A 13959-nucleotide genomic window follows, 5' to 3' on the forward strand; every position below is an offset into this window, starting at 1 on the left:
CCACGTGGGGAGCCTCACTGCCTGAGAATCTCTCTCCCCATTACTCAGCATCGCAAGTGGCTGAGTGACGCGGTCATTGATCTATCAGAAACATCATCTCTTCAATGTTTACCCACAAACCTCTCGCTGTTCGAGTTCTAATCTGCGAAATACCTAACATATCTGCCAAACACCTTGCTTGGCTCAATGACTAGACTTCTCTGATCTCTAATCTCCGTGCATCTCATACCAGATTAGGTCTCATATTAAATATGTGTCGATCAACCAAAAATAACTGCGCCGGAGTACTCCGTTAATATATATCTGTTCCGCGAAAGTCGATATAGTCTGCCTAGTCGTTTCTCTTCACTACCACTAGGACTATACTAGAAGGACTTGCAATTTATTTCATGATACCCCTGAAAGGTGCACGAGCAAGCTCAATTAGGGGGTTCGTTCAACTGGTACCAGTCTTGTCATGTCAATAAATTCTCCGTGGCACTATGCACCTACCAGGGAATCTCGATCAGATCTCCTTTGATCTTACGGGATCTCATCGGATCTTGTCTATACAGCTTTACATACATGCATTTAGTCAACTGTTGATATGATCAATTTGCCTCCTAAGTGACAACCGTCCAGCGTCGTCGTCATAGCTGGACCCGCTTTATATGACCGGTGGACGTTAAATTCCCCGGACAATTACCCGCCGTTGCCACTAACAGCAACTAGAACAAGTTTAAATTTTTGTCTTTGACCGGCTTTTCCTCGTCCCTCTGTGAGACGAGCATATTGAAGAGTACCATGGTGCGCAGCCATGTGGCATTTATTTCCGAGGGCCCATATCCTATCGTGTATCCAGATGGAAGCCGTCTGGGAAGCGGGAAGCCCGCCAGCTTATGCTTATTATCATACTTAAATTTCCAGAAGATTAAATTATATTACTTACTCCATAGAATGCTTGGTTCGCGTCTGTTCATATCCCCCTGTGGCTTGAGATTCACGGCTATTGATTTCAATACTCCTTCATTGACCGGGATTTACCATGGTACTGTGTAAATAGGTCCCGGCCAACAAGAGACATAGAATCGGATTCACCATGTCTTTGATGAAAAACTCATGATATATAGGACCCACAAACCTTGTCCTACATCAACAAATTTTTGATGGTGTTGACCGAGGTGTTCATATTAGATCACAACTCCGCCCACTGCATTTACCGAAGACTGGATCCACTTGATGTCGCTCCAAAACACTGTACCGACTATATAATGCCTCTTCCCTCTCTCTGAACTCACTCGACATGATTTCACGGTTCCTGCAGGATGAGCGGATCCTTGCAAGCTGCAAGAAATAATATATTGACATCAGAATACTTAACTAATAACCTAACCACACCCCGATCGGGTCAGCTTACTAAGTGACTCCTTATCGCTATCGGTCGATCAGCTGATTTCAGCTTCCAATTCGAACCAATTCCCTCGCGACTGTCTGACCTTCTCTCGTCAACAATCGCAATCCAGCAATGCAATATCCACCACTGACATGAGCGACCTGCTAAAGTCTCGCTGGGCTCCCAGCCCAAGCGAGATTCAAGCCCGACCCGCCGTTCCTCCCATCACCACCCTAGCAATTCCCCGGAAAACCACACCGAAACCCACCACCAAACGCACGCCATCCCCCGTCAAGCAACCCTCTCGTCAATCCTCCCCACGACCCTCCCCCTCGAGGCACCTTTCCCGCTTCATGAAAATCGTCGAGCGACTAAAATGGAAACTCCCATATCTGGCCTACGGCTACCGCCTCGCGACCATCGACCCTGCCAGTAGCGACTTCGACGTCTCCCACGCCGAGATCATGTTCAAGCTCGATTTCCACGAATACTACTCTCTCCTCGAGCGTGCAATTGTCCATCTCCTCAGCGTCTTTGGTGTCTCTGTGTCTTCTGCTTTTGCGCGCAATCACCTCGCCGCGTACGGCTCCGCTCCGCTCTCGACCCACCGATACCATGCGAACGTGTTGGAAGCGCTGCAGGATGAAAACAGTCCCTTGCATACTGTGCTGGGACAGGGCGAGACTCACGAACAATTGCAGAGGGCGAAGGAGCTGCGGAATCGGTGGAAGACGGCGGATTTGACCAAGGAAGAACTGGAGATGGAGGATAAGTGGGCTGCGAGGCGGAAGGGCAAGGCCATGCCGTTGGCGAGCTATGATATCGAGAAGATCCTCTCGGATATCTTCCAGGGCTTCGATGATGCGTATTTGCTTGCGCAGGAGCATGTGGTTGCGTCTGATGGGGCGGATAAGATGGATGGGTTGTTGCAGGGAGAGTCGGATGCCGATTGGGACTTCATTGTCGATGCTATGGATTGGGAGGCTGTTTGAGCGGTCTGGGTGGCTGTCTGTTTTTGTTAGCGATGTTTTGGGTTAGAATTGCATGGTCGGAGTTCTGATTTTGGGGGCTATCCATTTTCCCCTCTGCTGCTTTGGTTGTAACCATGTGCAGGTCTTGTATAGTGGACTGTCGGGAGTTTAGTTGATGGATGTACAGGCTAGGTCTATCTTAGGAGCAGACTCGCACTTTATTGGCTATTTTGGAATAGGTATCAATATATCCCACCACTTGTACGCTTGCAACATTCCGCTGCCAATCTTCAGTTGGATTTGCGACTACCTGAGGATTACTGCTGCAGTCAGTCTAGTCAGGAATGTATACCGGTATCCCCACCCAATCCGAGTATTATCATAACGTATATCATCAACACATTGAGCAACAGTCTATTTAGGCTGGAGGGTAGGCGTAGCAAGAGGCTTGCGACTCGTTGCAGGATTTCCCCTGAAACCCAGGAGATCTATGCGACGTGATGCAACAAAATTCAATTCTGAGAATGCCCCCAGATAGGATTGCGAGTCATCTTTGGAGGAGGAAACAGAAAAATCAAAATCAGAAGGCAGAAAAGAAGAGTACGTCAAATGCAAAATAATGGGGGTATATCAGGCTCCGTCGTCAAAGTTGGTTGTAGCATCGTTACAATTAAGCGTTGTGTTCTCCTGCAGTCTCATAATTGCAGTAGCAGCTGATGAGCTTCACAGACAGGCTCATCCCAATACATTGACCATGCGTCTTTTCTCTGAAGGTGATTTGCTCACATGTCGGCCATTTCCTCTAAGGCCCACAATCCTGCTACTACGAGTACTCTATCCCAATACGGAGTATAACTACCGGGCCTGATTGCTCTTGTGGAAACTGGATATTCATACCGCACCCCTTGCCAATAAACTGAGTTATGCGCATATTACTAGCCTATGGACACAATGTGGCAGGAGCCCACCTCAACTACTGAGCCTAAGATAGTGACCACCTTCTGTTGTCTTCCACCACTAAAACTACTTGAAAAAGAAAGGAAAAACACGATCTGCAACTAATGATAAGCTCGTCACTGCTTCAAGGTAAGGACGCCCGGCTTCCATGGCAAGAGGTTGTAGTCACCACTGCTGTTGGGGTCATGGCCCTGATAGAGCAACTGGAGGTTGCAAGGATCGACAGTCATGGTTTGATCAGGGTTGTTGCGAACCAAGTCACCATGGCTAATGTCTTCGGTCCAGGTGGCGCCACTGTTGGCTTTGCCTGCGAAGGGTTTATCCTCACTTGCCGCCTGGGCTGTCCATTCTCCACCGAGACTGCTGGCCGTGAAGGAGCGGAAATAACGATGTCCGGTGGACCCGATCGCCTCGACGATCATGAGGTACTTGCTGTCGCCCTCACCGCCGTCGACGGTGTATACTTGGACCGCCTCGAATAGATCGTTGCGGGCGCCACTCAGGATCACCTCGTACTGGCTGCCGAAGCTTCCGGGGAAGTCATTGATGGACATGCTGGATCGGTAGATCTTGCCGTTGTCGCCGGCGAAGAAGAGATACATATTCGTATCATCGCCAATCACCGTCTGGTCAATGGCATTGGTGCTTGAGTCGCTGACTTTGCCGGTGAAAAGCGCCTGCTCCGACGACCAGCCATTGACATTGGTGGGATCTTGGGAGGTGCGGTAGGTGAATGTGCTGGAGCCCCATTGGTAGGCCAGAACCCAGATACTTTTCGGCTTGAAGTAGAACAGGGTAGGAGCCACGGCATTGAAGGGGGTGGCTGTCTGGCTAGCGGATGCCATGTTCGACCACTCTGAGAAGGCGCCAAAGGTCATCGAGCCATAGTTTCCCGCTTCATCAGTAGTGGACGCATAGACAATATGTTTGCCGTCCGAAACAACATCAGTAAAGTCCTTCAGTGCGGTCCATCCTGACTTTGGAGTTGCGAGAGCATCGGTTGAACTCCAACTATAGGACGACGGAAGTGCACATTTGGCGTTGACAAAGGGGGTCAATGCAATGAGGTAGATGCCTGATGACAGCAAGCTGCCTTTGGCATTGAAGAACTTCATCTTCGAATGGGTTTATCCGCAGAAAAAGAAACAAAAGAGATCAATGGCTGAAATCGTTGGCCACGGAGAACGAATAACTTGGACGGAGGACCAGACCATGTTCAAATATATGTAGTTACGTTTATGACAATACTGATATGTGCAGAAAAACAATCGGGATTTATCCATACTGGATGACACCAGAAACGTTTCGGATAAAAGTAGGCTGCTTGGTTATTTCCCCCACTTTGGCTTAGAAAGAACATTCCTTTGCTCGAGCTCATTTTGGCGCACTATTCAGGCCCTTTCCCTTAGGGGAAGATGATCAGCATGCTGCCTAAACTACGGAGTACATTAGCCAGAAACGATCGTCCACCGGAGCGTTGCCGTGTTTAGAACGGCGTTCAAGACTACCCTACACAGTGGGTAATTCTATGATTACGCCACAATAGCTCTTCTTCGGCAGTAGACTCGGCGAAATAATTGCTGTGACAGGACGGATGACTCCCGGGCATCGAGGGTCTAGGCGTGGATCCTAATGGCGCTAAGCAAACTGGTTCTACTTTGACACATTGCCGCCCTGATAGTGTTTCACCTTAAAACACCACAACCTTCCGGTACTTTCGGCGGGTAGTTGACACCTATCGGCTGAAGAGATGATATTTTGGCTGTCACTGTACACACCTAAAGTATTCTAATCGATCAAACTAAATGTTTGTACTTTCAAAATGGTTGGACATACTACTTTTACGAGTTGGTGCTCTTTACTACCAAACTCCAGGGACTATTTGCAGACCTTCATCAGAGCATCTGCAGGCTCTCTACAAGTTACAACATCTAGTATGGATCGGGTGACCGGCTGTAGCCGGCTGCCATCTCTGCAGGGCTAAACTATTTTTGGGGCCGAGGCAGACGCTGGACCCTGATGGACGGACATTAGCAGGTTAATCGGACGACCGTGCAACAAGTGTCTCCACTCCTGCAATTCCTTCTTGTGTTCCTGGTGGGTAGATCGGCGTCTTCCAAATTACAACATTAACGTACGGTTGCTTCTCGACGTGTCGGCTAAGGACATAGCCTGTTCTAACCAAAGATGTCAAGAGCTCCGGATAGCCTGCCTAAACGCCATTATTCATCCCTTCAGGCTGATTATGGTTCCATCGAGTGCCATCCTCCCGGTTTGGGAAATTCGATAGACAGCTAGATGAGGCAGATGAAGTCAATCCTTTACTGTCTAGACATGCTCGAGCGGGACGTTTGGTTCCACGGTTGGTTGTGTTCCAGTTTCACATCCTCTTGGCCCAGAAATGTTGAGTCTCGTGGTATATAAATACTTCAATCCCTCTTCTCCCTTGTAGAATCTATCTTATAATCTGTCAATCCAACATCATTTTTATTTGGCTCTTTTAAGAAAAACGATCGCTTTTGTCCAACATGGTTCAGATCAAGGCAGCTGCACTGGCGATGCTTTTCGCTAGCCAAGTGCTTTCTGAACCTATTGAACCCCGTCAGGCTTCAGTGAGCATCGACACCAAGTTCAAGGCTCACGGAAAGAAGTATCTGGGAAACATCGGGGATCAGTACACCTTGACCAAGAACTCGAAGACTCCGGCAATCATCAAAGCCGATTTTGGCGCCTTGACCCCAGAGAACAGCATGAAGTGGGATGCCACTGAGCGTAAGTCCAATGTCCTCATCGTTATGGTTGTTATTCCGATCTAATTAGAATTATAGCCAGCCGTGGACAGTTCTCTTTCTCGGGATCGGATTACCTGGTACGTATAGAACTTCTCAACCCTCTACGATGATCGTACTCGAGGCTTACAAACCTAGGTCAACTTTGCCCAGTCTAACAACAAGCTGATCCGTGGACATACGCTGGGTAAGTTTTTGACTGACTGAACTGGAAACTATACCAAGACAGTGAAGCTAACTCAACCAGTGTGGCACTCCCAGCTCCCCTCTTGGGTTCAAGCCATCACGGACAAGAATACACTCATCGAGGTCATGAAGAATCACATCACCACGGTGATGCAACACTATAAGGGCAAAATCTACGCCTGGGTAAACTGAAAACCATCAATTTCACTGAGCCTCATCACTAATTATTGCAAGGACGTTGTCAATGAAATTTTCAACGAAGATGGCTCCCTCCGCGACAGCGTCTTCTACAAAGTCATCGGCGAGGACTACGTCCGGATTGCCTTCGAGACTGCGCGGGCTGCGGATCCCAACGCAAAGCTCTACATCAACGATTACAAGTAAGCTATGGCTGTCTGTTTTCTATTTCAGACTGGATTCTAACTTTCACCAAGCTTGGACTCCGCTTCCTATCCTAAGTTGACTGGCATGGTCAGCCATGTCAAGAAGTGGATCGCAGCCGGAATTCCTATCGATGGAATTGGTAAGGCCCCCGTGGTTAATGATATCCGGCTATAATGACTCACCATCTTCAAAGGCTCCCAAACCCATTTGAGCGCTGGTGGAGGTGCTGGAATTTCTGGATAAGTACCCCCTCCCCTTTATCCAACCTGACGATAGCTGACAGCCCCTTACAGCTCTTAATGCTCTCGCAGGTGCGGGCACCAAGGAGATTGCGGTCACCGAGCTCGACATCGCTGGCGCCAGCTCAACCGACTACGTCGAGGTAGGTCACGACAAGCCAAGTACATAGTGTGATTAACTGACACTAATCCCTACATACACAGGTCGTCGAAGCCTGCCTTGACCAGCCCAAGTGTATCGGTATCACCGTGTGGGGAGTCGCTGACCCGGTAAGTACCTCTGCAGTCCGGATGATAAGTCTTGCCTTAGAAGTTGAGCTAATTTCTTTCAGGACTCCTGGCGCTCCAGCTCCACTCCTCTGCTGTTTGACAGCAACTATAACCCGAAGCCTGCATATACTGCTATCGCAAATGCTCTCTAGATCCGGCAACCACTCTGATCGAATTGCCGGGAAGATATAGCCTTCCGAGGTAGAGACGCTCTGTTTTGCACTACCCGAAGAGAATTGTCTGCCGTTCCTCCGACAGTGTTCTTCTGTACTTCTTCCACCTGTATCCATCACAATCGTTCTTCTAAGTGTGCGCACTCACAGTAGATCTGAAGCATCCACCTCTAGTGTAGCTCAGCTTCGTATAATCCCTGTGGAGTAGTTTTTGCCGTGTACCCCACCAGTGGGGCCGTAGCATTAGTACTTTACTTTGTTAGTCTAGACCCTGATGTGCCGATGTAAAGCAAAAGCATCACACGAAATGAAGGACATGTCTCAGATGCCCCCCCCCCCAATAACCATAACAGCCATCTAACTCTTAAGGTCCTTGTGGCATGCAGTTGGATGGACGGGGCGGTCTGGCTAGTCTCTTTGCCTTTACTAATAACCCCCTTGGCATTGGCTGGACATTGGACTAGTCGTTCATGAAGTCCTCGCTTAGCATCCTGCAGAATTTAGTGCATGTAACAACGGCAATGCAGAGCGCCGACAACTGCCGAGATATGTACAATGGGTCCTGCACTATAGCCTGCCTTCGGGGTACTGAGTATTGTCTGCAGTCGTACTTTGCGCCATGTCCATTAATCTATTCCATGAAATTTAGCCGGATGCGATGAGAAGTGTTTAAAGTTCAGTCCCTCCTCCGGTTGAACTCTTGTGGCCCAACTGGACAAGGACTTGTTTCCACTAAAAGCTACTGGCTGGGGGTGATTTAGATCCCCATTTACTCTAATATGTAAGACGGGGCATATCATTCGGTCTGTCCTATTGTCTTTCTATCAAAGCAAGTCATTGGCGCCAGAGTGGGTGCCTTTTGATGTACTCAAATGCTGGATATTAGATAACCACTTCCATCTGTTAGCCGTATATACCGACAATAGGCCGCGTAGTGTCGTACGCGATCCTGAATACACTTATATAGGCAAAGAGTGACTAATGAGGCGACAAATAACGATATAATGAAAAGAACTGCTTATGAAGCCTAGGCAATTTCTTTGTAGATTGAACGATGACCTTCTCGAACATCACCCGCAACTGTGCGGAGTGGGAGAAAACGAGCCAGCTAGGGGCAGTGGTAGCTCGCGACTGCGTGTATGGGAATTGTGTCTGTTATCGTATGAGATTGGATAGCCGAAAGCGTAATAATAGATCAGAAAGATGGTGCACCGAAATGCTTCCCTGGCAGCCTTTTTCTATGAAGAGGGGACAACTTTTGACCATCTGCGGGCACTACTCCAATAAACATCTGACAAACGAGACGTGGAACATTAAAAACTGGTTGAGGGTACTTTTTCTTTTGTCAGACAAGACAGATTGAGATAGGTCACCAATGAACTTTTGCCCGAAACTTGATCATGTTTGACTTTAACACATCGGGCGCTCCTTCCATGGTGCATCTCCCAAACCCAAAGAAACATGACATAATCATGAGACTTATAAAAAGCCATACAGACATCTGGGGTTGAGTAGCAGTCGGTATTCAGTCTGGCTGATATTCACGGGCTAGTATAAGTACCAGTATGATCTGACATAAATGTCTCCAAAGTACTAGCCATCATGGTATCGTCAACTCGTAGCCAGCGCGTCCTTCTGACCGGGGCAAATGGGTTTGTAGCATCCCATATCCTCTCCATCCTCCTTGAGGTGAGTGAGTCCGAATTGCAAGCAACGTATAGTAGCTGACAACCTCAGCGTGGCTACACGGTAACCGCAACAGTGCGATCTCAGGCCAAAGCAGACGATGTGATTAACGCTCACCCTGAATGGAAAGGGAAGGTTGATTTCGTGATTGTGTCGGACTTCACCTCACAGAAACCATTCAGCACCTTGTCTGAGGAGACCGAAGCTCTCTTTGATTATGTTATCCATGCGGCATCGCCATTCAAGTTTGATTTTAAGGATTTTCAGAACAATCTGATAGATCCCGCAGTTAAGGGGTAAGTATGAACTGTGTGCGCAACCATGATGTAGCCGCTGATTTGCACTTGCAGAACGACTCAAATCCTGGAAAGCGCTCACCGACACGGTGGAAGCACGCTCAAACGCATTGTCCTTTTGGGTAGCGGTGTTTCCGTACTCGATTCCTTCGAGGACATGGGTCGAGAAGGACACCCATATACCGAGAAAAGCTGGAATCCAGTTCGTCTCAGATTGTGATCGGCAATTCCCCTGCTCATGAAACTCTAGGTAACTGCACAACAAGCAATTGACCGTAACGACCCTGCGTTGGGTTACAATGTATCCAAAATCCAAGCCGAGCGTAAAGTCTAGGATGTCATGCAGGCAAATAGTCCCAGTTTCGACCTCACTGTCATCAACCCTCTTATCGTCACCGGACCGATGATCCATCCAACCTCAGGGGAGGGATCAATCAACGAAAGCAATTATTTTGCGATTGCTAGTTTTATCGACGGGACTCATGTCAAAATTGAGGATGTGCAGTTGCCATACTATCACTTTGTCGACGTGCGCGACGTGGCTAGGAGCCATGTAGATGCTCTTACCAATCCCGCTGCTGGAGGGCAGCGTATCGTACTTGTCTCAGGGCTCATAACGCCACAGTTGGTCGTGAATACTATCCGAAAGCATTTCCCTCAACTGCGCAAAAAGGTTCCAGCTGGTACACCGGATAAAGTGCTGCCCAAGGGAATACATCCCACCGGTTGGGATACGCGAGTTAGCTTGGATATACTCTCGAAGGGAAAGGGTAGTCAGTGGGAATACATCGGTTTAGAGGAGAGTGTGAGGGACGCGGTGCAATCTATGATTCAGCACAACGTTTTGCCCGACTAATGTATCGTAGCCTTCAAGATCACTACCAACTTATCGATAAAATCAAATTGCTTTCTCATGTTGTGATGTATTCTGACATGCGGCACCCACGTGATTAATGGAAGCCACTCTGTCAACAAAGGGCCCGATCGCGCAGGTGATGAGTTTTCACATTTCTGCAGCAGAGCATCCTGCACAGTTCCTCAAGCCAAGTACCCAGAACATGACTTCTAAAACGGTGATGGAGGAGCGGTCTTGGGCTCAACAAACCGTCGACAGGTTCTTCGAAACTCGTCAATCCCCGACCCAGTTATACTGCGACGACCACGCTCGTAGGATCACAGGTGCTTCCACTGTTCGAGAAGTCGACATTCCGGGGTCGCTGAGCTACACAGTCCTTTGCACAGATAGCTCAGATGAGCGACCAGATATGATCGTGTCTTTCCGACAACCAGAGTCTGCCTTGGACCAAACAGTCATTGAGCTGGCAAGATTCATCCACGGCGATCAGGTACCAGAAGCTACTTTTCACGGCAAATTGCCAGGTTCAAATCCACCTTTGCTCGTTTATACGATGGCCTGTTTGTCAGGTAGTCCTTGTCTACAGTTATTCGACACCGAAACTGAGTTGAGACCCAAAGAAGAAGCCAGATACATGTGCTTTGTCAAGCATTTAGCCAGGTAGCTCCTCTCGTATTCCATTCCCTACGTCGATACTATGCCGCCATTCGAGGAAATGAGTCAAGCGACCACGATAGTAATGGTCTCTAGATACTTCGCTCGGTGTTGGTTAAATCCACAGCCAGTAGATCCTACGGTGTCGACAAGCTATGGGGACGCAATCTATCGCCGGCTTGGGAAAATAAGAAAGTCCTCACCTCTCATACTCCCCTCCACTACAATTTTGGAACTTGAACGCAGTCTTCCAAATCTGTTCAGTTAAGTATATGTGCAAGTCCTGACACACAACGACCTATCCCAAACAAACATTCTGATCAGCGAGGATAACTTTGAAATTACTGGTATTGTCGATTGGTCATTGGCTAAAGTACTGCCGTTTGGCATGGAACTGGACACTCTGCTACTATCCACTGGTTACATGGATCTCAGCGGCTGGCACAATTATACGTGCCGTGAACGCATGATCATTTACTTTTGGGATGAATTCTGGGCTCACAGTCGTGTTTTTGATGATGTACGTCAGCACGAGATTCGTACCATGGCGATGCAAGCCACCAAGATCGGCGCAGTGCTGCGCTACGCATTCCAGCGTAACACCGATGGTTCCCCATCCGAGGAATTAACAACGTCTAACTGGGCCTTGAAGACTCTCAAAACTCTGCTATGTTGCTAAATCTTTCAGAAGCTAGGAAGGTTAAATATAGACACCACGCAGCACAATATTGCACATCTCCATGAGTATTGCCCGACGGAGTTCGAGTATTTCGAAGAGAACGCCGGAATATATGAGAGCACGCCTCACCAGGAATACTCTGTTCCAACGCTCCATCCCGAGTTCTCGCCGAGACAAGTTCACGCTAAATTTTGGCCCTCCGGCTCACGGCAAATTCTCTGGAAACACTTATTCGATTTATAAAGTCGCGTTTGAGGCTGGTGCTTGGTATATTATGTAATTGTTGGTGCCTTAGGCCATATATGGAGCCGTATCTCCCTCAGCAAAACCCGATCTTTTCTTGACAGAAAAGCAGAAGGGATGTACCAGATCCTCCTAAACCGCATTAGCCTAGATAACCAAGAGCTTTTCGTATCTTTTGCTTACTTATGCGGCAACTCTATCTCTGCTGCCTTTCAAATTTGATTAGTCAATTTCAGCGTTGCCCATGTAGACAGTGGCATCAACATCCATGTACCTAGCTATTGATGTCTTCAACAATGGTTTCTCAACTACAGGTGGTGAACCACATGGAAGAGAATTATTGGTTAATGCGAAACAGTCCCTGTGGTAACTCAATCAAATTACTAAGCGCCCAGAAAGACTGATAACCTAGTAGGCTAGACATCAACCCGACATATGCATGCAGAATCAGCATGCATCATCATAGTCTTAAAACCGCCCGAAGCACGCACCTCTACAGACAATTGGGTATAGATTGTAGTGAGTCAAGCATATGTGAGTCCATGTGTGGTCTGCTGTGCTCCACATATTTGTGCACTGCGCCCCTTCTCTCCAAACCATATCCCGTAACCTGCAACATGTGTCAAAACCAATGTAACCGAGACCTAAAGCCAGTCACTCGTCACAAGACAAACCGATCTCACGAACACGTCAACAAGAATTTCAAAACCTGCCCTCGAAAATCGAGCCCCTCTATTGACCCGCGATCCTCCAATACGGAGTATCTATTCATCCATACCCAAACTGATTCTTGTCGGCGCACTAACCGCTAGACCAAAAACGATATATCGCGTCTAGTCAGACTAGCGACGGAGAGATTACTGTCCCAACAATTCTCAACGCGACGCTGCACGGTCCGTCCATCACACTCCCAACAAACACGTCCCAGCACATCTGAAGGTAATCATCCCGACTAAGTTGCTTTCCTTTCGCCTGGAACCTTTTGATACGAGCATCTAAAGCCCATACCATCGCTGACGCAGCCGCCATGGCATAATCCCATTCCAAGATTTCGGTCATTCCCCGCTCTATCACCATTATGAGTTTATCACCTACCTCCTCGCCAAATGAAAGACTCGCGCGCGGGATTGCACTGGGAATATAAGACGCAATCACAATAGCAACCGAGGTAATGTGGCATAGGTAAGAACACAGAAAACCAAATCGATACACGAGTTGCGTTCCGCGCCGGGCTGCGATTTTTGGGCCAAACTGGACATTCTGAAATCGACCAATCATGACGTAGTGTATGGACATTGTCACGGGCAAGTAGGATGGCCATCCGTGCCAGAAGTGGATAGCTTGTTGTTTGGTCTCTGGGGATATTATGGTCGGACAGGGAAGAGCCATTATCATGATTGGGAGGATATAGCTGATAGAAATTCCGGGGATTATGCTCTGGGCATATGCTGTGGGGCTTGGGCGACTGCTTCGATGTGACGTGAATGAAAAGCTAGACAGGGGAGTGCCTATCAGAGTGAAGCAGAGAGGTGTAAATACTCCAAAGCCGCAGACTAGGTGTGCGAGCCCGAAGAAAAAGATCCTAGGTGACACATGTTAGCTATTTTCTGTTGTTTGTCCTTGACGTGCTTGCTCTGGTGTTGTGTGCTTGCTTTATCACGCCGCGTGTGAATGAGTGCGTCTGGCATGTCTGTAATACTATGATGCAGAACATGGCTACGAAGCCCCCACTAATGCTGAAAGCGAGCAAAGACACTGTCATGGTATTTGCTTGGCAAATAGGCCACATGGTCATGATAGCTATCCCAAAGAACCTGTTCAGAAGGTCTATCCCCGTGTTTGTGGATACAAGAGGACTTCTTGGATACCCCGGTTACGTGACCAACTGCAACAGCTTCGAGGTAAGGTTCAAACAGGTCGTTTAGAAGGCAGAAATAGATTTTGTATACACTTAAGACGAACAAGGCATAGTGGAGTACTCTCGCTGTAGACAGCATATTCGAAGGCGCTGGAGGGATCGGTAAAAAAACACCCAATTATCGGATAATAAAGTGTCATAAAGGTGAGGGAAAGTTGCTCTGTATCAGGACCAAACATATATTGCCAGCTGGAGTGGGCCGGATACTATCCTCCATGACAATAGGAGGAGTAGAGTGCCGAAAGCATTGGCACACTAAGATCTTTTTAACTATCCCAGTAAACTT

At 48.1% G+C, this 13959-nt stretch overlaps 5 protein-coding genes across 5 annotated transcripts; 4 read left to right on the forward strand and 1 right to left on the reverse strand.

The window, feature by feature from the left end:
* The first annotated feature begins 1475 nt into the window (after positions 1 to 1475).
* Positions 1476 to 2597, forward strand: BO87DRAFT_378654 (uncharacterized protein). Its single transcript, XM_025623847.1, has one exon. It carries the CDS (start codon positions 1525 to 1527, stop codon positions 2362 to 2364), a length of 840 nt encoding a protein of 279 aa, XP_025477488.1. The 5' UTR covers positions 1476 to 1524; the 3' UTR covers positions 2365 to 2597.
* Positions 2598 to 3239: 642 nt separating this feature from the next.
* Positions 3240 to 4522, reverse strand: BO87DRAFT_378655 (beta-D-arabinoxylan arabinofuranohydrolase). Its single transcript, XM_025623848.1, has one exon. It carries the CDS (start codon positions 4413 to 4415, stop codon positions 3417 to 3419), a length of 999 nt encoding a protein of 332 aa, XP_025477489.1. The 5' UTR covers positions 4416 to 4522; the 3' UTR covers positions 3240 to 3416.
* Positions 4523 to 5785: 1263 nt separating this feature from the next.
* On the forward strand, positions 5786 to 7616 carry BO87DRAFT_417812 (endo-1,4-beta-xylanase). Its single transcript, XM_025626839.1, has 9 exons — positions 5786 to 6072; positions 6129 to 6169; positions 6228 to 6276; positions 6337 to 6458; positions 6510 to 6655; positions 6710 to 6798; positions 6953 to 7041; positions 7103 to 7168; positions 7231 to 7616. Exons 1-9 carry the CDS (start codon positions 5829 to 5831, stop codon positions 7318 to 7320), a joined length of 936 nt encoding a protein of 311 aa, XP_025477490.1. The 5' UTR covers positions 5786 to 5828; the 3' UTR covers positions 7321 to 7616.
* A 1327-nt stretch (positions 7617 to 8943) lies between these two features.
* BO87DRAFT_428254 (NAD(P)-binding protein) lies at positions 8944 to 10179 on the forward strand (the record flags this gene model as incomplete). Its single annotated transcript, XM_025627443.1, has 5 exons — positions 8944 to 9030; positions 9079 to 9323; positions 9378 to 9525; positions 9574 to 9624; positions 9670 to 10179. The coding sequence occupies 5 exons, from the start codon at positions 8944 to 8946 to the stop codon at positions 10177 to 10179; spliced, it is 1041 nt and encodes a 346-aa protein (XP_025477491.1).
* A 180-nt stretch (positions 10180 to 10359) lies between these two features.
* On the forward strand, positions 10360 to 11512 carry BO87DRAFT_441497 (uncharacterized protein; the record flags this gene model as incomplete). Its single annotated transcript, XM_025628009.1, has 3 exons — positions 10360 to 10839; positions 10930 to 11091; positions 11158 to 11512. The coding sequence occupies exons 1-3, from the start codon at positions 10382 to 10384 to the stop codon at positions 11510 to 11512; spliced, it is 975 nt and encodes a 324-aa protein (XP_025477492.1). The 5' UTR covers positions 10360 to 10381.
* Between the last annotated feature and the right edge of the window lie 2447 nt (positions 11513 to 13959).

Source organism: Aspergillus neoniger (genome assembly GCF_003184625.1).
Source record: "Aspergillus neoniger CBS 115656 unplaced genomic scaffold BO87scaffold_26, whole genome shotgun sequence".
NCBI classification, from domain to species: Eukaryota; Fungi; Ascomycota; class Eurotiomycetes; order Eurotiales; family Aspergillaceae; genus Aspergillus; species Aspergillus neoniger.

What these genes read in the sequence shown, in the direction of transcription:
- BO87DRAFT_378654 (XM_025623847.1), top strand. Translation starts at nt 1,525, where the DNA reads ATGAGCGACCTGCTAAAGTCTCGCTGGGCTCCCAGCCCAAGCGAGATT.
- BO87DRAFT_378655 (XM_025623848.1), bottom strand. Translation starts at nt 4,415, where the DNA reads ATGAAGTTCTTCAATGCCAAAGGCAGCTTGCTGTCATCAGGCATCTAC.
- BO87DRAFT_417812 (XM_025626839.1), top strand. Translation starts at nt 5,829, where the DNA reads ATGGTTCAGATCAAGGCAGCTGCACTGGCGATGCTTTTCGCTAGCCAA. An exon ending in AGGGCAAAATCTACGCCTGG is followed by an intron (nt 6,459 to 6,509) that starts GTAAACTGAAAA and finishes AATTATTGCAAG; the next exon opens with GACGTTGTCAATGAAATTTT. An exon ending in AATTCCTATCGATGGAATTG is followed by an intron (nt 6,799 to 6,952) that starts GTAAGGCCCCCG and finishes AGCCCCTTACAG; the next exon opens with CTCTTAATGCTCTCGCAGGT.